The 21,313-nt window shown below is 50.6% G+C and overlaps 6 protein-coding genes across 6 annotated transcripts; 3 read left to right on the top strand and 3 right to left on the bottom strand.

Moving 5' to 3' along the window:
- Positions 1–4,203: 4,203 nt before the first annotated feature.
- On the top strand, positions 4,204–5,220 carry PFICI_06912 (uncharacterized protein; the record flags this gene model as incomplete). The annotated part of the gene is made up of 2 exons (XM_007835493.1): positions 4,204–4,311; positions 4,429–5,220. The coding sequence occupies 2 exons, from the start codon at positions 4,204–4,206 to the stop codon at positions 5,218–5,220; spliced, it is 900 nt and encodes a 299-aa protein (XP_007833684.1).
- Positions 5,221–5,949: 729 nt separating this feature from the next.
- On the bottom strand, positions 5,950–8,110 carry PFICI_06911 (uncharacterized protein; the record flags this gene model as incomplete). Its single annotated transcript, XM_007835492.1, has 5 exons — positions 5,950–6,056; positions 6,119–6,980; positions 7,070–7,651; positions 7,716–7,783; positions 7,855–8,110. The coding sequence occupies 5 exons, from the start codon at positions 8,108–8,110 to the stop codon at positions 5,950–5,952; spliced, it is 1,875 nt and encodes a 624-aa protein (XP_007833683.1).
- A 2,025-nt stretch (positions 8,111–10,135) lies between these two features.
- PFICI_06910 (uncharacterized protein) lies at positions 10,136–11,987 on the top strand (the record flags this gene model as incomplete). Its single annotated transcript, XM_007835491.1, has 3 exons — positions 10,136–10,357; positions 10,431–10,879; positions 11,048–11,987. 3 exons carry the CDS (start codon positions 10,136–10,138, stop codon positions 11,985–11,987), a joined length of 1,611 nt encoding a protein of 536 aa, XP_007833682.1.
- A 405-nt stretch (positions 11,988–12,392) lies between these two features.
- On the bottom strand, positions 12,393–13,447 carry PFICI_06909 (uncharacterized protein; the record flags this gene model as incomplete). Its single annotated transcript, XM_007835490.1, has 2 exons — positions 12,393–12,932; positions 13,001–13,447. The coding sequence occupies 2 exons, from the start codon at positions 13,445–13,447 to the stop codon at positions 12,393–12,395; spliced, it is 987 nt and encodes a 328-aa protein (XP_007833681.1).
- A 1,733-nt stretch (positions 13,448–15,180) lies between these two features.
- Positions 15,181–17,050, bottom strand: PFICI_06908 (uncharacterized protein; the record flags this gene model as incomplete). The annotated part of the gene is made up of 2 exons (XM_007835489.1): positions 15,181–15,302; positions 15,376–17,050. 2 exons carry the CDS (start codon positions 17,048–17,050, stop codon positions 15,181–15,183), a joined length of 1,797 nt encoding a protein of 598 aa, XP_007833680.1.
- Positions 17,051–17,924: 874 nt separating this feature from the next.
- Positions 17,925–20,280, top strand: PFICI_06907 (uncharacterized protein; the record flags this gene model as incomplete). The annotated part of the gene is made up of 2 exons (XM_007835488.1): positions 17,925–18,393; positions 18,452–20,280. The coding sequence occupies 2 exons, from the start codon at positions 17,925–17,927 to the stop codon at positions 20,278–20,280; spliced, it is 2,298 nt and encodes a 765-aa protein (XP_007833679.1).
- Between the last annotated feature and the right edge of the window lie 1,033 nt (positions 20,281–21,313).

Here is a 21,313-nt window from a genome sequence, read left to right as displayed (position 1 = left end):
TTACCCATGGTAGATAGTCGGGTGTTACGGTACAATCCCTACTGAGATCACTGGTGGGATTGAATACACAGTAATGTCACTCGGTCACTAGATCCGAGGCAAGGTGCTTAATGTATTGTCAAAGGGTCCTCCCGCTTAGCCCCCAATTGAAAGACTCTCTCCTCTTTCTCAGACGATAGTTCCCATGTCCCTCATCTTTCTGAGAAATATGACTTGGCGATCTTAGATATCTACGATGCGTCCAGCGTTTCTGCGTAATTGCGAGAAACCCTAAAGCAACGCTGGCATCTCACGGTGCTCTGTTCAGTGTCGATCATCGACTTGCCGCGACTATCGTTGAGCAAAGTGGCGCCGACTCCAGGAACTGATTGGGTACAGATACAGTGAGTAACCCCCCTAGAAGTCCAAGACTGATCAATTGCCCCCCTGTCAATCGCATCACTACATACATCAACCGAAATGGGCTGAGGTAACTCGTACTATGTAAGTAATAAACCCTCCAATCCTTTTTTTTATTCTCTTTTTCTCTCCAACAGGGCCTTGACGTTAGTAGCAGGCGCGCACAAAAGCTACGCAATCTTCTCCCCTCCTATATCTTGCATTGATCAGGATTTCAAGAATAGACCAAAATGCTTCTACGACGTTCTGCAATCTTTCTGGCTTGGGCACTAGCAATGATAGCGACGGACCTGACGGACACCAGAGACCAGTCGCAATATCGACTATAGCAGACTATCTGTCGCCTTTGCTAGTTCTATGCAAAGCGGCGTCTCGCAGCGTCTCCATTGTTGCCCGTTCCTAGTGGATCTATCTAGCAGATGAACCCAAGGTAAAGGTAGCCCAAGGTGACAGCACCTAGGATGAGCGATGCGTAAGTCGGTAGTGTTTAATTGAATTATTGGGTACATGACTGCTGGTACGCGTCTCCAAGTGGGCTGTTCTGACGTGCCTCGCATTCAGTAAAAATCGATAGTCTTGTCAAAAGCCGTACCCAGCAAATAAACGAACGCCGATCTTACGGAGTAGGTACTGGGACGATTCGCCCGGATGCATGTGAAGTTTTACGAACCGAACCTGCACAATACATTTTAGGTAACCTTAGAAAGAAAGATGACACCAAAAGCGTTGTCAATATATTGCTGACAGCGCTGCAATGGTGGGTATAGTATTGTGTATTGTCATTTCCTGTTGTATTAGGATTCATGAGCAATTCATCGTGCATCCTTATAAGACCCTCGCACCGACACGGCTGGTATTTATTCATCTCCCCGGCTCTTGATGCAGCAAAGAAGATATTCATCAATTTCAACCCAACCACACACAAGACTGTTCAAGCGGTCTTGCTTTTCACTGCAGGGCCTCACTTTTTACATAGGTACCGCGCATTCAGTGATGAGGCGGAAAGATGGTGGCTCGTATTGAGTTGTCCTGACGGCCCATGCCGCGGACGGGATATGCTCCTTTGATGTTAAAATAACTGCCGCCATAATCCTGAACTCTTGATAAATCTTTGATGCGATCTTGATCAGCTTGAGGATGAGCGACAATCGCCGGAGTGTATATAGACGTTATGGTTCTTTGCATTATGGTACTTCAAAAGAAGGAGCAGCAAAACCGTTCGCAGCGTGCATCTCACATCAGAATGCAATACTGAACTAATGGCAGGAGATGCAACCCAAGCTGCTGATTCAACTTGATCTGTCTTTCTTTCCGTCGCATCCAAAAAAAAAAAAAAAAAAAAAGCTCCATGGCTTTGGTCAGGGTTTATATTCGACATATTCCCCGGCGCATCTGCTCCGATGCGTCACTCTCGACTTGTCATGAATCGGACATTCACTCCAGGTAAAACTTGGTGATAGATGTGCAGTCGAGTCTCTCTGCCACTACGGTTTTTCGCCATGGCAGGCAAGAACCAACTTGTTTTCCACTGTGCATTATGTACTCCTCCGCCGAGGCAGATCAGCAGTGCTGAGCGCCGGCGGCCAGCTGCAACTTCACCTTCAAAGCTATCAATCTAGTGTACATTATTCGCCAGTAGCAAATGCCTAGCCTACATGATTTGCTGCTTACATTACGCCTTCCGCCACCACAGATGCAGTATGCAAGTCAATATATTGACGGCTGCCCACTGCACGTGGTTGGCGGGAAAGTCGAGCGCTCAAGCATGCCAACTTCTCCGCCAGCCAATTGCAATCGAGGCCCCCAAAAAAAGCCTCGCTTGGGCCTCTGAATCTTGAAACTTGACCCTGCATTTATTCGTCTCTTTTTTATACAATGATTTGAACTGAAATTCGATATCGTCATTCTTGCCACTTGGATGTGCCTTTACATCTTGGGCCAACAAAGGAGGGAAGAAAGAAAAATGCTCATGATCAATCATTCAGGCGAGCTATTTTACTTGCATTGTGCATTTGTCTTCTCAATCGCTGACGAGGCAGTCCTCAAACGTTGGGTGTTGGACAAGTCTCTCGTCTGCTAGTCTTATATCTCGGGGCTTTGCCCCCTTTCCGCTTTTTGGACATGACACCGAGCCCTTTGGTGGAATTCTCGGAGAACACAACCAACTGCAAAGCCGCGTCTGCACGCTGGAAGTTCAGGCCGCGGTCCGATCCTGGTCGGATGACCACCCATCTCCAGCTTTTGGCGACCGGGGACCTATCCCAAGGGAGAGAGGGTTAGGAGAAAATAATTGCTTGGCCCAGCGGCTGAAAGCGAGAGAGTGAGCGACGGCCACATGGCATCGAGACGGAAAGTTCTTGCCCGCCCGGTAAACCATCCAACCCTGGTTATTCCTCCCTATCCAATAACGGGAATCCCAACTAAACCCAGTTCACCACGCGAGAACAAAAACGCTTTCCATTTCCTGTGATACTACTACTTCCTATCAGACACTGTTTCGTCCGAAAAGTCGAGATGATCTTAATGATGACGAGATGTCCTGAAACCGCCGCGGCCGTTGGTGCTCATGGTCACCGTTGAGCCGATCGTATCGGGGGGCGCCTAGTATGGAGCTTTCCGAGCGCAAACACAGACATCTCGGTGATCTTTTTTTGAGCTGGACGTGTAATTCCGAGATCTGGGTCAGGTATCGTAGAGGCGCTTCGCCACCTGATCGGAAATATGAGACCAGCCAAACGCCCCAGCATTACGAACAAGCAGTGCCGAGTGCCAGATTGCTAGGGCCACAACACACACACACACATGGCAAAGACAGAGACTGACACTCACAATCAATCAGTCATACCACTCACTCACTCACTCACTCACTCAACACGCGCGCATCGCTTGCAGATTCGACGGACTGAACCACAAATTAGTATTGTCCAGGGCCCCTGTACAAAGTGGGGTCACCCTCATAATTGGAGGTCCCATTATCCATGTTTCTCAAAGCCGGACACGCACCCAAAGGCACCGCGCATCCCGACACTGGCGACGCTGGGCCACAGCGGCGAAGGATTCTGCTACATGCATTACTACTGCAAAGGTTGGTGCGGGCGATGCAGCAATATGTGACAAGTCTGTGTGAATGCGACTGTAGTCGGCGTAGGTCCATGCAAAGCGCCTGGCTCATTCAAACCCAGCCCCATACCCAGACGCAGCCTCATATGTTCGAGCGTCAGCAAGAGGGAAGAAAGAAAAATAAGGTGTCCTTGATACACAGAGAGACTGAATCACATCATCATCAAACACACACACACACTTACACACTTCTTGTCTTCCCTTTTTTCATTTCTAATTCTTGGGTCCATTTTTTGTCCCATTCTGAGTCTTCGTCAGCTGGTCCTAAAAGGGTCCCGAGGTTCACCTTCTTAGCCTATATCCACTGGCGAAAGGCTAACCCAGCTGAAATTTAGACCAGTTTTCTAGATTCTCTTTACTAAACCTACTAGTTCCCTCGCTCCGTCCCCTTCCTATTTCCACTTTTGCTTTCCTTGGTCTCCTCGAGCTGTTTTGGTTCCAGAGAGCAAACGGTCGATTTGGGAAAAAGCTGACAACAAATTCTCGATTGGGTTCTGGGCTTCACTTGGCAGCATTGCAAACGACAAAGACCGCCGAGCCCACGATTTCACACATCTCTGGATCGTCCCGCCTCAAGTGACAGGAACAGCTACCGCGATCCGGCCGTGGCGCGCCGGTAGGAACACGGGGATTCGGCTCGGGGCCTGAGGAATTTTGCTTTTTTGGGGCATGTTTGGAGACAAGATGGTGAAGGCATTCAAGTTTGGAGACGATCTATGGGATCCGTCACATCGCTTCGAGACATCATGGATACTACCACCATATGCTCTATTCGCGTGTAGAGCCTTCTTTGTACGTCCATGAAACCCTTACCATCTCGACGATCCGTGGTCCAAAGTGGAACAGTATAGGATCGCGGGGGTTCTTGGCACTCAAGTGGCTTTGTTACTAATAAGCTCCAATCACCAGTCTCTATACGCTTTCACGACTCTCTTCACCACCATCGGCTACCAGTGCGTGCACCCAGCCGCCGGGTCGACTTATGCCTGCGAGGCCTCGGCCGCCAGCTTCTCCTACTTTACCGTCCTGACGTACTGGGGCCTGGCCTGGTACTTCCTCTTTGCTTCGATTCACACCTTTACCTATGCGCGCTGGAATGTCGCACTCCTGGACAAGTGGCCGCGGCCTCTGCAAGCCATGCACGCCTTTTACCACACCACCATCACTACTTACCCGTTTCTCGTGACCATTGTATACTGGGGCATCCTGTACACGTACGGCAGCGCCTGGTTCCCAACAAAGTACGCAGCCTGGAGCAATCTGTCGGAGCACGGCTTCAACTCCTTCTTTGCCCTGTTCGAGATCTTCGTGACCCGCACCAACCCGGCGCCATGGATTCACATCTTCTGGCTGATTGTGGTGCTGGCCCTGTACCTGTCACTGGCCTACATCACCTATGCGACCAAGGGCTTCTTTGTCTACAGCTTCCTCGACCCGACAGTCATGCAGCACGGCCTGGTCGCCGCCTACGTCTTTGGCATCGCCATCATAATTGTCATCATCTTCTCGCTGGTCAAGGGCGCCGCCTGGTCGAGGCGCTGGCTCACGGAGAGCAAGCTGGGCATGGAGGGTAAGATGGCCCACGGCGGCCTTCCAGGCACGACCCGCAGCGCCGCGAGCAGCTGGCGCGATGAGCAAGACGTCGAAATGGCTGCATCTAGCCCGGGTCTGACTGCCGGCAAGGAGGATAGGAGAACATGATGCTCACTAATTGCATGTGAATCGGAAGGAAGAAAACCCAAAGAAAGGAAAGAAAGGAAAGCAAGAAAGTTTTTGTTATTATATTCCATTTCTTATAATATACTCTAAAAACTCCCACAACCAAAGAGCGGCTATCCCTCAATGCCGCAACGTCGCAAATCCATCGAGTCTTCAGATCCACCGGCAATAAACACTGTCGATCATTCAAGTCAGCGGTCAGGGGTGGGCCTGGTTGACGTGCCGAAATCTCTTTTGTTGTCTCAATTGGTCAATCAACTTCCGGCGCCGAGAATAGTTGGGGTGTGAAGGTTGAACCAGTTCCTCGCTGTCTCATGGGGTCAAAAAAGAAGGAAAATGCTCTTTATTGTGGTGATTGGATCCGGGGTAATACACATCAGGACCACCAACGACACCGAGATACCTTCATTGTATCAAAACAAGACACAGGCTTACGACGGCATTGCTCATCAAGTCACTAGGAGAGACAATCTGTCAAGAATATATATGAATATAATGTTGATGAAACCACCCATTGTATCATGGTTCAAATGATATAAAAGTGAAATGCGATTGAACTGTATGGTCTTTGGATCGAATCTATAATGTACGCCAATATGTAGCCTAATGGGAAAATGGTTCCAGCAACAAGTATCTACCGTGAATGACTCCGTACCCATGCAGCAAAGATGTTTTTAGTAGTTATATACATATATACACATCACACAAAACTCAGCACTTGAGCGCAATACCCCTCCTGAGCTCCGCTTCCCGCTGCTCCATCATGACTTGTGCGCCAACGAAAAGCGCAACGCAAACAGTAATCAGCAATGAAAATCCTGCTTACAATTAGTAATCGGTCGTCCATTGTTTGTGTTTGCGATCTCGATCAAGTACTTACCGGATATATCTTTGAAAATTCCTCGAATGATAGCTTGGAGCCCTTCAACGCCGACCGCATATCCGACAAGGTTGGCCATCATCATCATGAAAATGTTGACAACCGCACCGACTCCGCTAATCATTCTGTAGGCGGTAGGTCTGTTTTCCCATTTGCGTGCTGGGAACAAGGCACGTGCTGTCATCTCTGGCAACATGAAGAACACTATGAGCCAACCCCAGATGAGCAGGCGCAGTTTGATATCGTGCCAAAGCGCCACGAATGTAAATGTCAGAATATAGTTGAATATTGACCGGACGATGGACTGGGGGGTTGCAAAGCTCGATCCTCCAAGCGGAATGTATATGTATCGCGTCAGCCAGCGATTGTAAGATCTATGCCACGATCTCCAAAAGGCGAGAGTCGAGTAATTGTTGCTGACACAACGCAGCATGTTTTCGGGTGGGTCGATGCCGTCGATCAGCGACCATAGCCGGAAAAGCCGCCATGGCAAGAGAAGTTTCAGCCAGATCAATATCAAACTGAAGTAGCTGAGCAGGCTAAGTTGAGCGGCAGAATACTGGCCCCATGTTGGGTTGGCTTTGGAGATGGCCTGTACATAGTCGTAATGGAGAATGACTTCCATCACCAACAGTGTCAGAGCGAAACGAATACCATATCGTATAGTTCGAGAACGCTCGACTGTGGCCGGTTGATAGCGTTGCTGGGAGATATAATCATTAAAGGTGAGAATAGGCCCGGTCAAATATAAAGGAGCGTAAATCGCGTAGCCAATGTAGTTGCGGAAGCTGAAGTCTTTTGCTTGCGCAGGAATGGTGATGCGATCTCGTTCGCTTAGGGAGGCAGGATCGACTTGTTTCTTCTTGAGTATATCAGCCAATTGTTCATTCCGTCAAAAATGAGAGAAGATGGAAGAAGAGAAAGCAATGTCTATAAGGATTAGAATCTCACCTCTACTGGACTATAGCTTCGTCGGTCCAAACTCCAATAGTAGTCCATGTTGAAACTGATCAGTCGTAGGACGGTAATGTTGAACAGAATCTGCCAGCGGCTCATGATACCACCGTAGCTGTCCAACCACTCGGCCCAGGAGACGAGCGCAGACTTGTGAGCAGCCAGATCCCCCGTCACCGAGCGAGACACAAACATGGCCATGTTTGCCAGCTTGTAGCCCGAGAAGGTCTCGTTGGCAAAGAGGATGCCAATGTTGAAGATCCATGTTGCAGCTGGAATAGATTTCCGGGGCGTGCTAGTTGCAATCTGGTAATTGACGTAGAGAATAGCCAGGACCTTGAAAGCAGATACACCATGCAGTGCGAGCAAGAAGATGATGGCGAATCCAAAGTCAAAAGACGTCCGCTGCTTGAGTCTATGGTCCGCCTCTTCTAATGTTGGTCTCGATGACCTAGCATTCGACGCAACCGGGTGTATCACTGCATTGTAGATTCGTCGGAGAAGGGGGTGGAAGAGCAGAAGTGCGCTCATGTAAGGTATGTTCTTGCGAAACGTGAAATATTGCGCATCTGATAGATCCTGTAACAAGTTCAGTGGCAGCTCGTAAAGAGGGACCAGTTAGGCCAATTGGATGTGCTCTCACAATCTTGCGGCCTGGTATCCAGCCTGGTGCCAGGTATGGCTCGAATCGCTTGTACTGAGGATTGGACGCTACACATGGGTACATATGTCATCAGTCGGGGCGTTCTCCGTGCTGGGTGGAATCGATGCACCAAACATACGTGTCGAGGCAGTGTAGGCAGTCCAAAACATGGCTGGGATACACATGCCGATTATGAGGTAGTAGAGGAAGAACTCTGGAGTTTTCCATTTTGAGGGCGTGGTGCTGCCGCTGAACCTGGCGGCGCGCTCCTTGCTTGCAGAAACATCGCCACGGGATTCGACAACAGTCTTATAGGGAGTCGAGGACGATGTGGTGAATCGGGTGTCGAGGGTATCGAGGTCGTAGATGCTCCGAAAAAAGGAGAGTACGCCCATGATGGGCAAGGTGCGCTCGTCTAGGAGAGCAATATGTAGGGTACAGGTGAAAGTAATAAATCAAACGAGTGTGATGGTGTTCATTTCATGCCTGCAGCAGAAGAAGAAGCAAGCAACATGATCCCCTTCCCTGTTCTTCTTCTCAAGCCAAGTTGCTTTAAAGGTTGTGATGCGGTTCGGGCCAGGAGACAAAGTGGACAGGCCGACGGCATTTCCAATGCAGTAAGTACATAGGCAGGCGGCTGAGCTCTCGAAACACGAGCTTCAGGACACGGCGCGCGCAAGAAAAAGGGCCCCTAGTAGACCACTTAGGCTAGGCTCCAGCATAAAAAGGCCTGCCAACGCAGCGGTAGCCAATGATCATGGTGCTAATAATTTCTCCTTGGCGAAAAAGACCTTTGAACCCCTGATTTTCAGTGTGTGGGGTACCTTAGAGGCACCGCGATTTACACCACTAAAAAAAAAAAAACTTGGGTAGGTGGGCTAGATACTATATTAATTGTCCGCGCTCCCTGCTAATCTGCTTCTGCTGCTACATAGCACACACACATGAGTAGTACCAGGACTGCCTGTTTTGCGCAAAATCAAGTCACATATCCCAAGTGAATGATACCACAGAATAATCATCTATGCACATGTATATAATATGCACGCCATATTCCGTACATTGCTGTCATGCAGTAGCATTCTCTTGTACACAATTCGGCCCGTTACCATGGGTTGTATCCCATAAGTCACATCAATACACAGCAGTCTGCAACCTGCTTGCTGTCACGGTTATACACACGACAGAATCGTAACCCCAACCATGACAATATGACCAGCCCAGTGGCACGGAAAGGCGATGAGAGAATCTCCGCGCAACTGTTCCCCCGGTTTCTCTGCGGCGCACATGAGCAAGTCCCACGCCCTCCTAGACTCTGGTCCCGCTCAATTCCAGAAGAATTTCCCCATGATTCCCCATGTCTTTTTTTCTCGACAGCTGATCAGTAAAAGCCGGGGGTTTTATCAAGACGGGGTCTCGTTGGGGTACATCGCAGCGTAGCGCAACACCCGGCATTCGCAATCCTAGTTGCATCTTTATTTCCCTCTTCCTTTTCTACGATACGTCACTCGTCCAATATTGGGGTGTCGGCGCTGCGTGGTTTTCTTTGATCCTTGAGAATGACACCGAACCCTCGCGGCTCTTTCCCGGAAGAGCCAAGAGTTCAGATGGATACAGGAAAATATTGTCTTGTATCATCTCGCCTAGGCATTTGTAGTCCATTATTATCTGTATTGCAGGCGCATGCTTTGCCATTTGATTACGAGTACGCAGTATGGTCTATACTATTATCCTATACACTCCCATGTCAGAGACAATCAAACGGCTCGGGCGGCTTGGCACGGTGACACCAAGTGCCGAAAAGAGACCAATAACCAATGGCCTGGTCCCCGGTCAGTTCGTGAGATACTTTTTGGTTTGGTCGGTCAGCAGCGTCACTGGTATAACCCGCAAAGACGGACACCATGGTGTACTGGCTTAGCCTCGTCCAAAGACACCAATCCACCGCTCCTGTTACTTCTCCTCATCCTCCCTCTTCTTTCTCCTCATCTTGATTCTACACTACTGCTCGTCACATCAGATTAGAACATACCCGGCTGACCCACATCTCACCTGCAGATAATAGATAGTACAATGTATGCTGCACCTCCCACGTCCCCATCATGGACCTTGAACCCCTCCCTCAGACCTATCAACGGCCTTCAGCCTAGTTCTCCTCCAAGTCACGATGGTCAAGAGTACAGACGGGACCTAGTGCCCGGTCCGGGGGCCACCATCAAGATGAGATTCGTGAGGCGAGCTTTGCTTGAATCATGTCTATTCCCGTCTAGCCGACGGCCCCGACTTGAGGTATAAAGACATGGACGGCATCCGTGGGAGGATCATGATATAGTTTATCAAAAATAGCCAAGACTTGAACCAATCCACAACCGGTGCGCCCTCGCATGACCGTTGTGACTACTCTGTCTCTTTGACGCAGTATGCCTCGTCTCAGCAGTCTCGTTCTGAGCTCCCTGATAGCCTCGGTCAGTGCCGTGCTTCCCACTGTCCAGGTCGGTTGCAATCAGTACGCTGGATATTCCATCTCGTCCGGCATCACCAAATGGCTCGGTCTTCGATATGCTGCTCCTCCGGTTGGCAATTTAAGGTTCAGCCCTCCGGAAGACCCGGTCTGCAACAGCGGTACACAGACGGCCACCGCGGTAAGAGCTCGATAACGTTTTATTCTTAATACTTTATCCATCATGTAACTTTAGACTAAAGCCAGATTCATAGCATGGTCCAGTCTGCATTGGAACAGGCGGTAGCGCCAACAACACTAAGCTGTCAGAGGACTGCCTGTTCCTGGATGTGTACGCACCCACCAATGCGACCACCAAGTCAAAGCTGCCCGTCTTCTTCCATATCCAAGGTGGAGGCTTCAACCAGAACTCCAACCCCAATGTGGACGGCACGGGCCTCATCACTGCCAGTGACAACTCCATAGTGGTTGTCAGCATCAACTACCGTGTTGGCGCCTACGGATTCCTCACCGATGGCGGCACAGCACTCAAGGCTAACAACGGATTGCGTGATCAACGAAAGGCCTTGGAATGGGTCCAGAGATATATCACGCAATTCGGCGGTGATCCGGATCACGTCGTACTGGGCGGTGAATCAGCCGGAGCGGCAAGCATTAGCCTTCAAATGACGGCATATGGAGGTCGGGACTTTGGTCTTTTTCAGTAGGCGTCCCCTTTCCTCGGATTCTAGGTCTTGCACAATCCCATTTTCCTTGGACCAAATGGTCGTTTCCCTTGACTAGCCAATTTGGAAATTTCATGCGCTGGAGGCATAATTGCCGTTACTTACATTAACTATTGTAAAATCTGAGCTAATCCAACAAATCATAGTGCCGCGGCTGCTGAATCCATATCGTTTGCTACAGTCCTCACCGCCAGTGAGGCATCGTATCAATATGATATTCTGGCGATACGCCTGGGATGTGTTGGATCCGACACACTGGCTTGTCTACAATCCAAGACCACGGCAGAGATACAAGCCGTGAACACCAACTCTCCGTATCCGGGGAATTCGGCGGCTCCGCTGTACATGTACAATCCAGTGATTGACAAGGACGTCCTCACTGACTACACCTACAATGCCTTCAAGACGGGACATTTTATCAAGATTCCCCTCATTGCCGGCGACGATACCAACGGAGGTACAGTCTTTGCGCCGTCGACCACCTCGACGCTGGCAGAGAGCAACATGTGGCTGCGCACCCAGTTCCCACGGCTCACCCTGGAACAGCTCGGCAAGATTGACGAGCTCTACCCCAACCCAAACGCGACGGCCTGCCCAAGCAGCGGCTGCTACTGGCGCCAGCTTGCCAACGCCTACGGAGAGATGCGCTACATGTGCCCGGGTCTGTTCATCTCGACCGCGCTCACCAAGTACGGCGTCTCCAACTCTTGGGCCTACCGGTACAATGTCGAGGACCCCAAGCAGGTGGCCCAGGGCCTGGGCGTGCCGCACACGGTCGAGGCCGACGCCATCTGGGGGCCCGACTACGTCGACTCGAGCATCAGCGTGCCCTCGAGCTACCTCGCCAACGGCACCAATGCCGCCGTGATCCCTGTCATCCAGGGCTACTGGACAAGTTTCATCAGGAGCTACGATCCAAACACCTATCGCTACCCCGACACGGCAGAATGGGAGGAGTGGACGGGCGGCGATCAGCAGCGCATGTTATTCGAGACTGGAGGTAACACAACAATGGAGACGGTCGACCCAGGTTTATGGGCAAGATGCAATTTCTGGTCAAGTATTGGCGTGGAAATTTTGCAATAAGTTGAGTGTGTAACAAGAGTATTGAAGTGTTTGCCTGCGAGTATACCCTTGCTTGTGAGCGGTCCTTTATATATTGAAAACAAAAACGTTCTTTCAACATTATGACCCAACGTATGTGAAGTTGTGATATTTATAGCATGATAAGTGATAAAGGTGAGAGTAATACAACACGATCAAGTCCAGACTTCAATAATATACCACTTACTATAAATATGCTACAGGGAAGAATATACATGATATCTAGGGTTCACAGAGGAGAAAATCTTTTTTTACTTAGTATACAACGATAAAAGAAGATTCAACCAGAGAGAAAATGGCTTTACATACTATATCAAGAAACACAAATCTGTTATACTCCGAGGACCGTGCAATATACTGCAGCTAAGAATTATGAGAATAGAGGACTCAGCGAGTCAGTAGTCGGCGCCTGCGCCTAGCGTCGAGTGCTGCTTCGAGTTCTTCGATTTCCTGTGGCGTACGGCCCACGGCGCGAGCGCGCCGGCGCTCTAGCTGGTGCAGCCGGGCCCGGGTTACGCCGCCCTCGGCACGAGGAGCTGCTCGCTGACGCTGTACAGTGGCACGCGCGGCGGCCTCGGCCTCGCCTTGCCGGCGCAGCTGATGCTCCTCCATGATGCCATCGGCAATAGCCTGGATGCGGTCGTCTTCCGCTTGACTGTGGGCTCGCCACTGCGCGGGCGTCATCCGCCGGCACCTTGCAAGCTCGCTAAACGCGCCGAGCATACAATCCGCCAGGCTCATCCCCCCGGCCGCCGGATCTCGAGCTGGTGCACGTACGCCTGCCGCCTGTTGTTGACCCGTCCTTGGCTGTGGTCTCTGGGCGACGTGGGGGTCAAACGGCGGGCTGCGTAGCCGATGTGCTCGCTTTGCTGTGGGCTGGTACCTGAATCCCGTGTTCTTCAGTTCGAAACCTTCGGGATCATAATACTATAGGCCGGTGAGATATTAGCAACTATCAAACTTCAGGATGGAGCCGCTTTCTCCTGGACACACACCTTTCTATACACTGTCTCGCCTCCATTAAACCAATTCTCCACTAGGTCGTTAGGATACTCTTCCGCGAGATCGAAAAGGGATTTCTTTCGAAAGAAGACATCGACCCACATTCCCTCTTGCCGCTCGTCGGGAAGTTCTACATGAGACCCCAAGAAGGGAGCGTTAGTAATTGATCGGCATTTATACTGTCCCGGCAAGACCAAGACCAGTTTCTCCATGGAAAGGAGAGGAGAGGAGAGGAAAAGAAAGAACCAACCATCCAAATCGTGGGCAAAATCTGCCAAGGACTGACACTCCCAAACATCTCTGCCTCTGGTATATGTGCCTTCGTTCACGTTGATCCACATCTGACCTCCGTCACGGTAGCCGCTTCGGTGCCATCCTGCTCCCCTGACGTCTCTGTTACCAGCGGCACGCCGGGCGCGGTGGATCCGTTCTGGCGCCATTTGCCCGTTTGTGGTAGAGCACGACTCTCAGTCAGGTATATGTTACAGTGTGATGGTTAGCCGGAGAAAAAAAAGAAATTCCCAAAATGGAAATAGAAAAGCAAAAAGACAAGAAGATGAAGCTATCCAACCTTTTGACTTTGGGTGAAAGAAGAAGGAAGTTAGGAGTGGAAAGTGAAAACCACACAATCTTCATGACCCCCCCTGACCCATGGCTTAGCAGCGCGCTATCGCGCTAACGTCAAAGTTTTTTGCAACATGACAGTGGTGGACGATAGCGATGTTTGTTGAAAAATACAGTGCGAAGTAGATGAAAGGGAACTTTTTGTCGAACCCAAACCCATATCACGCATTGGGATGCATAGGTTTGATGTTATTGATGTTTGGAGAATGGCTTATATAATAACTCGTCTAGAGACTCTATACTCGAACCAATCTAGCATGGATCATATTCCGGGTCAGCTAAACTAATGACTATAGAATCTGTTCGAGTCTTTAGCCGCATGGCAGACCTGGACTAGGTACACATAGTATACGTGGACGGATCTGCGGGCGCTCACATTGGCTCATCTTTCACCGTGACTTTTCTGTGTCATGTAGCAATCCGCTTTCTGGCTCTCACCTAGTACAAGGACTTCGAATGTATCAAAATAATGTTGTTCTGGCCTGGCTGACTGCCAGTATCAACTATCTAGTGGGGCTCAATCAAGAAGTAGAAGGTCTCGTTTCTATACTCTCTCTCCCTCTCTCTCTTGCCGCCATACCCACTAGCATATGGCATGCCTGTACTTGATACTTGCTACTATATCGGCGATTTGGTTTATTGCACCTCCGGTCTACCATGCTCATTATATCCTCTCTCCTTCCTGGTAATCCCCGTTCATCGTAGTCAAGAGTTGTCTGCTTCTTTCGTTCGTGAATTGCCAATAGACGCATCATATTTGATGATCTTCGAGATATCAGACCCGCATGTTGTACAGCACTTCCATGGGTCACCAAAGATAGGGCTTCACGACTCTCAGAGTATCTGAGAGTTCTCTCAGCTCTAAAGATACCGACACTTTTCCTGACGAGATTTGGCAACTCGGAATGACTAGATGCTCCATTGATCCATTCTCCGCATGTTCCTCCACCTTGGTCCGACGCTACGTTCCAGAACTGGTGTAATGCAAGGAGAAGGCTTCGAGCGAAGCCCAGAAAGGCGAAAACATCGGTTACAGTTGACGTTTGAAAGCAATCTCAAAGGAACAGACAATTTGCAAAACCTTCAGGAGTGTGCGCACTACTAGAGGAGTTGTTCTCCATGCCTTGATGCTTGACTCCTAATCTGCACTCCGTACACTTGAACTCCAGGCAGGCCACTCAGAATCTTGGTCCTACAGAATCATCTGTGTTGACTATCTAGAGGTACCTTCTCTACCTATGTAGAGACATCCAGTCTCAAACTCAACTCAAAAACAAAATTTCCCAATATTACGTATAGTGTACAGGAATGCAATAAACTCCGTTGTGCAAAGGTTTGTTCCTTGTGCAAATGCTCACTGATCGTTTCTCATGACCAAGCAAATCCAGCTTGAAGCCTTATTGGAAGGGGCGGATATCAAATTAAGACACCTTGAACACCGCGCTAAATGACCTCAAACCGCTGTACCGAGACATGCCAAAAGGAATCAATGATACCTACTGTTGTTGACACTGATCCTGGCCATTGCCAGGGATCAAGCGGTGACCATTTATCGAATGGTCATTTGCTTGGTCATTTGAGCCTTGCTCGAGGAACCACTTGCACCGACACTGGCGGATGCACCGGCCTTCTTCTCAAAGACCTTCCAGAACTTCAAACTCTCATCGGCAGCTAGATTGATTTATAAATTAGCATCTCCCATTCCTGTACCTCATGTTGAATATTGTATCAAGGGAGTACTTACCAGCAGTTGCCAGCATTTGGCCGTCAGGGCTGAGGCAGCTGTGAAGAACGCGGCTCTCATGAGCAGGGATCTCGACATTGCGAACCAGGGTAGGGTAGCTCCAGATGCTCAGGGAGTTGTCGGGGAAGCCGCTCGAGCTGACAATCTCCTTGTAAGTCGTGCTCCAGCGCAAGCTGGTGACTTGGGATCCAGTATCAATGCTGTTGACACGGGCACCAGACGTGGTGTTCCAGAAGTGGATGTGGCGGTCGTAGGAGCCGCCGCCGGTGGCCAAGAGGTTGGCATTCCACGGGCACCAGGCAAGAGCCTTGACGGCAGCCTTGTGGTTGGTCTTGGTGAACTTTGGAACAGCCAAGGAGCGGGCATCCCAGATGGAGACCAGGTTATCATTGCCGCCAGTAGCGAGCTGGGCACCATCGGCACGCCACTCCAGACCACAAACCTCGGAGGTGTGAGACACGAGCTCGGCAACCTTGTGCTCGGCGATACGAACATCGTGGTTGTAGACAAGGCCGCTTCGGGCACCAGTAGAAAGAAGGTGCTTGTTCCAGCCCATGACACCAACACGGGTATCGTGGCCGAACATGCTGCGGATCTTCTGACCCTCGGCAACATCCCAGATCTGGACCTCACCGGTTCCAAGACCTACACTTACGTAAGCGCCATCGCCAGACCACTTGACGCTGCTGACATAGGTGTCGGCAGAGGTCTCCAGCAGCTGGTTGACGCTACCCTCCTCAGCAGACCAGACGTAGACAGTGCGCTCAAGACCGATGGCAACCTGGTTCTCGGAGCTCCAGTCGAGCAGGTTCAGGTAGTAGTCATCGATCAGGCCAGGGGCATCCAGTACGCGCTCTGGGGCAGTGGCAACGCGGCGCCGGAATTGGGCCGAGCTGGCAGGGTTTCTGAGCGGACGGTTGTACTGCTGTCGGAGATCAATGGGCTTGGAGGATTCTGGAGGAGCAGGCTTGAACTGAAGAATTCGAGTGTTCAAGTTGACGCCACATGCGCTAGCCAGCGAGTCTTGGTAGGCAACACTATTGGGCGACGGCCTCGAGTATGTCGTGTTATCATCATCCTCATCATCGTTGATGTTCAAACTCTCAAGGGCAGCAAGTGCATCATCTGCGGCAGAAGATAGCACGGTAGAACTCTCGGATGTGCTGGTCTTGGTTCGCTGCTTTTCCTGAACGTCGAGCTTGCCAGAGCCTACATTTGCAATGGCAGAGCTGTTGCTACGGTTCGGGATGAAGCGATCAGCAGCATATGTCAGAGTAGTCTTGCTAGCCTTTTGCTTGGCTGCAGTCTTCTTTGAGTTGGCAGACTCCTTGGTGTTGCCAGTGCCGACGAGGGTAAAGTCGGACACGCCGAGTTCCAACGCTTTCCGTGGGGTTGATACACCACGAGCAATGTTGGACTTGGTCGAGTCTCGTTGGGGCCTCGAGGAAGCCTTGGCAAAGTGGGCGGCCAAGTTTCCGCCTCCATAGACTGACCTGGTGGCAGCCGTTGACTTCTTCTCCGGGGTGAAAGGAGATGACTCCAAGCTGGCGTTGGTAGCTGCTTTGTTCTGGCGCTGGCGAGGAGAAGGCGTCAAGGGCATGCGACCGCCAGCGGTGCGGGAGGAGAAGAGTCCCGTATGGGACTTTAAGGGGGTAGATACTGCGACTGAGGCCATGATGTCTAAAAGTCTTTTGTATCTTTGTGCTCGATAATTTCGAAGATGGCCTTCACGAAGAACGGCTCCTCCGAGTCCGTGGGGCGACCAGTTTGCTCAGGAGGACGAAGAAGCGAAGCGGCCTAATAGACTTGGAAGATGGTCTCTTCGTGAGGCAAAGAAAGCAGTAGTATGCAAATGGGGGGAGTTTTTTTTTTCTGTGGAATGCAGAGGGTGTTTTCAATAATGAGAGAAAAGGGAAAGCTTCAGATGCAGAGTTGCAGCTTCATCTTGGAACTTTATTGTTGACTTTGTGTGGGGCGTGACCGGATCGGTCTCACGGGGCAACCAGTTACCTGGGCATCTGGTGGTGGCCAGCAAATAAGCCGCCGGGGCTGAGTTCAGCGACCGGTCAGTGCGCCCCCCCGAGCTGAAAATGAATTTTACAGCGACCTTAAGGTGCTAGTCGGACATAGCGTTTCGTACTCCCTTGCCTCCCGACCGAAGCAGTGGATTCCCGTCCCTTGCATTCGCAAACGCCAACTGCTCAACACCGTGCGTTATCGGCTTCCGCTGTGGGACGTCTGACCGTGACCGAACCACGAAGCAAACGACTCACTCCTACTACATATTCTACGCATCAGCCTTACTTGAGTGACACATCATATACACGCCGTGCCTTTTCAGTACCACGCGTCAGGCATCTCCTATCGTGCGTGCCTTTGGGAAAAGCTTTCGAGGCCTCCCGGTTCGTTTCGATAGTTTACGGACCACGTTACCCACCAAAGCAGTCGCCGTCGTTGGTTAGGGGCCCCGACTTGACATGACAATCTGACGTTCGCTGTTGCCTGTGCTTCTAGTCGAACATCACCACAAAACGACAAGTGTGACCGCGATGGCGCAGCCATCAACGCCGGGCGCCGACGGTTTACCCTCACTCTTTGGTGGCCCTGCTGGCACCTCGTCTTCCATCACACTTCTTCCGCCACAGGCTTTACCTCCTCCGCCACCAGCATCAGCTGCTGCCGCCTCCGCAGCATTGTATACGCCCATGGCTTCTCATACGACCACGCCGCTCTCTGCGAACTCATCCAGCAATACTTTTGTCATGCCAAACTCGCCTCTGAAGAACAGGCCAATAATCGATGGAAATTATCGCCCCAAGGTCATCAGGACACTGGGCCAAAGGCCAGCGTGCTTGGTGAATGCCTCGGTCACATACTGCAGCAATAATTCCATATATGCCTTCGGAGGATTTGATCAGTATACGGATGAAGTTTACAATCATGTCTTGCGCTTGGATCTTTCCAGTCATCAATGGAGTTTGGTAGACAACTACGGGGACATTCCAGGGGTCAGAATGGGTATGCCAATGTTTCCTTTGCTCTTGGATCGAGGACTGCTATTTACTGAAAATTCCAGGACACACTGCCACTCTTTACCAAGGTGACAAGCTACTAGTGTTTGGCGGCGAAAACGAACATCGTACCTATCTATCCGACCTTATAATCTTCGACCTCAAGACGGCTCATTGGACACAACCTCAAGTCGCTGGTCCGGTACCCAAAGGTCGAGCCCGTCACGCTGCTGTGCTACATGAGGACAAGCTGTTTATTGTTGGTGGCATTACAGGCCATGATAACTACGTCCTCGACGACATTTGCTATTTGGACCTCAAAACTTTTACCTGGTCAAAAGCCTGGCGCTTTGTTGGCCGATTTGACCACTCTGCTCACATTTGGAATGACAGAGTGTGGGTTTTTGGCGGCTTGTCTGAAGACATGGATAAAATTGGCGATCTCTGGTGGCTTGACCTGAAGGGCAGTCCAGCTTTCGATACTCCTCCTCAAGTTGGCTCCTCGGACCGTCACACGGCCATGGGTAGGGCCACTGGCTCGCCTCGTCAACCGTACTCGATGAGCGGCACAGGAGTGATTGGCGCCTCGGGTTACGCAGCTAACTCCCGAACCGCGCAAGTGAGCACTCCGTCATTCCAGTTGAAATCATATGCTCCCATGGCACCTGGTGCCATATCGGATCTCAAGTTTGTGTCTGGGCCGAACGTTCCTTCTCAAGGCTCCGGTGTTCATTATCATCTCTATTCTTCCGGGACGCTTCTCGATTTTGTCACGCCTGCAGCGACCATCACTTCGAAAGACTGTTCGTTATCGGCACTAGACCTCGGTAGTCTGCGATGGCAGAAGCTGGCCGAGGGCCGAGAAATCTTTAGACCTGGCTACCGCTGGCATTACTGTACCATGAACGAAGACGGCACAAAAGCCTGGCTCCTTGGTTGCCCCGAAACCTCGGGAGAGATGGGCCCTAGTGGCTTGGAGGAGTTTCTAAGTGACATTGTGGAAATAGATCTGCGACGTTATGGCTTCTTGGGAAGCAACGTGACCGAGCCTCGGCCAGAGTTATCGTCAAGACCTTCGTCTCACCGAGTTGTCCAGCAGCCATCCAAAGGCCTTGGGCATGACTTGGTACGACTATTCAACCAACCTCCAGAGTCTGGCAGCGGCACAGACTTTATTATTACTGCTCTAGCTGGCGAGTACGAAGACGATGACATGATGAGCTCAGGTCACGTTCGTGCTGGAGAAACAGAGCAGAACTGGCTCGCGCCGGACGCGCCGACATCCCCTCCTATTCACGTGCACAAGTTGATCCTTCAGGCACGCTGGCCGCATTTTGCAAGGCTCTACAATGCTCAGATGGCCGAGTTTCACACAAAGAAGATGCATATTCCTGAGCCTTATAGCGTTGTAGTAGCCTTCCTCCGTTACTTGTACACAGATAGTATACACGTCGACGACGGAGTGACGGAGCTCGCAGATGTGGCTGGTTTATTGGTCATGTCTAACATCTACAATATCCCGCATCTGCGCCTGCTCTGCGTCAACCGACTTTCCAAGGAGCTCGACGTTGTTCACGCCTGCATCATTTGGTATTGTGCCGGCCTGGCTAACGAGGAATGGCTCAGAAAACGCGCCGCGGCCTTCTGCTTGACCAACTGGGGTCGAATCGTCCGTACGCCCGGTTTCCTCAAGCTACCACGCAATGCCCTGGTCGAACTCTCTCAAGAAATCGATATGGAGGGCCGCGTCATTGGTGGTGAGGAAGTTGAATATGTGGACGGTGTTCACGGACGCTACGATAACTGCATGTCGCGTAAGGACAGCATGAGCAGTGATCGGACTCAGGCATTACCGTCTGATATGGATGATTCGGAGGGCATGGATCTTGCCTAAAGGGACTATCTGCAAATCTCACATTCCCGAATCACGCATGTTCTTCATCGACAAGAACCCGCAACGAAGAAACACACATGAAACTTCCTCGCCAAGCAGGAAGTGTACGACACGGATGAGCCATGAAGAGAATACGGCATAGACACAACACAGTCTTGATCAGGGCGCGGAATCGTTTTGCACGCCCTTTTAGAATTTCATTTGCGAGGCGTCGAGGTAAACGATGTACAACTACACACAAGTTCACTATGATTACAGCATCGTCATCTATCTATTGGCAATGATTTACATTTGCCCAAAACTACGCATGACATGGTGGCTCAGTTATTCCATTGCATACAGAGTCTTCGAGGGACATGGCCGAGGTCCATGTCCATGCCAAGTGGAGTTTCACTCTTGCAGAACCCACAGACGGTCCGAGGCATGAAAATATATTAGACATGACAATAAAGATCCATGGCAGTCAGACAATTTACTAAGATGCTCACAATGCCAGGACAACGTGACAGTCTAGCCTACCATGCTCGCCGATGCCAGACGAAGTGATATATGATATCGTTGATGCCACAAGATAAGCGATGTTTGACAACCCTGTCTGACTCGAGTTATGGTTTGCCAATGCACTGACATGACTTGAGAATCAACATGGTATTGGTGCGCCAAATTTCCATCGTCCGTCTCTAGCCTCCATGTCTATTTCTCCTCTTAATCAACCCCAGTCGGATTGTCCGCTACTTCTGATCACCGGGATACATGGTAGAGATCAAGACAAACGTCATCGATACTCGGGCCAAATACACAAGAGGAATGGGGCGTTTATGATTTTTTAACGTAGGGGTTGGACGGCGCGCGGTGCCAATTTAGTATTTAGACTAGTTTGTTAGTAAGAAAGCTGATACTCCACTTTCCGCGATGCAACACTATTTTAGAGTTCCGGGAGGAGTGGAGCGGGTAAGACGGAGTGGAAAAGAGGGAGGAGAGGGGAGAGAGAAGACTAAAACAGAGGGTGAGAGGGGGTGAGTGAGAGAGAGAA

This window comes from Pestalotiopsis fici (genome assembly GCF_000516985.1).
Source record: "Pestalotiopsis fici W106-1 unplaced genomic scaffold PFICI_Scf_4, whole genome shotgun sequence".
Classification (NCBI taxonomy): Eukaryota; Fungi; Ascomycota; class Sordariomycetes; order Amphisphaeriales; family Sporocadaceae; genus Pestalotiopsis; species Pestalotiopsis fici.
Note: the sequence above shows the minus strand (reverse complement) of the source record. Positions and strands in the feature narration are given on the sequence as shown.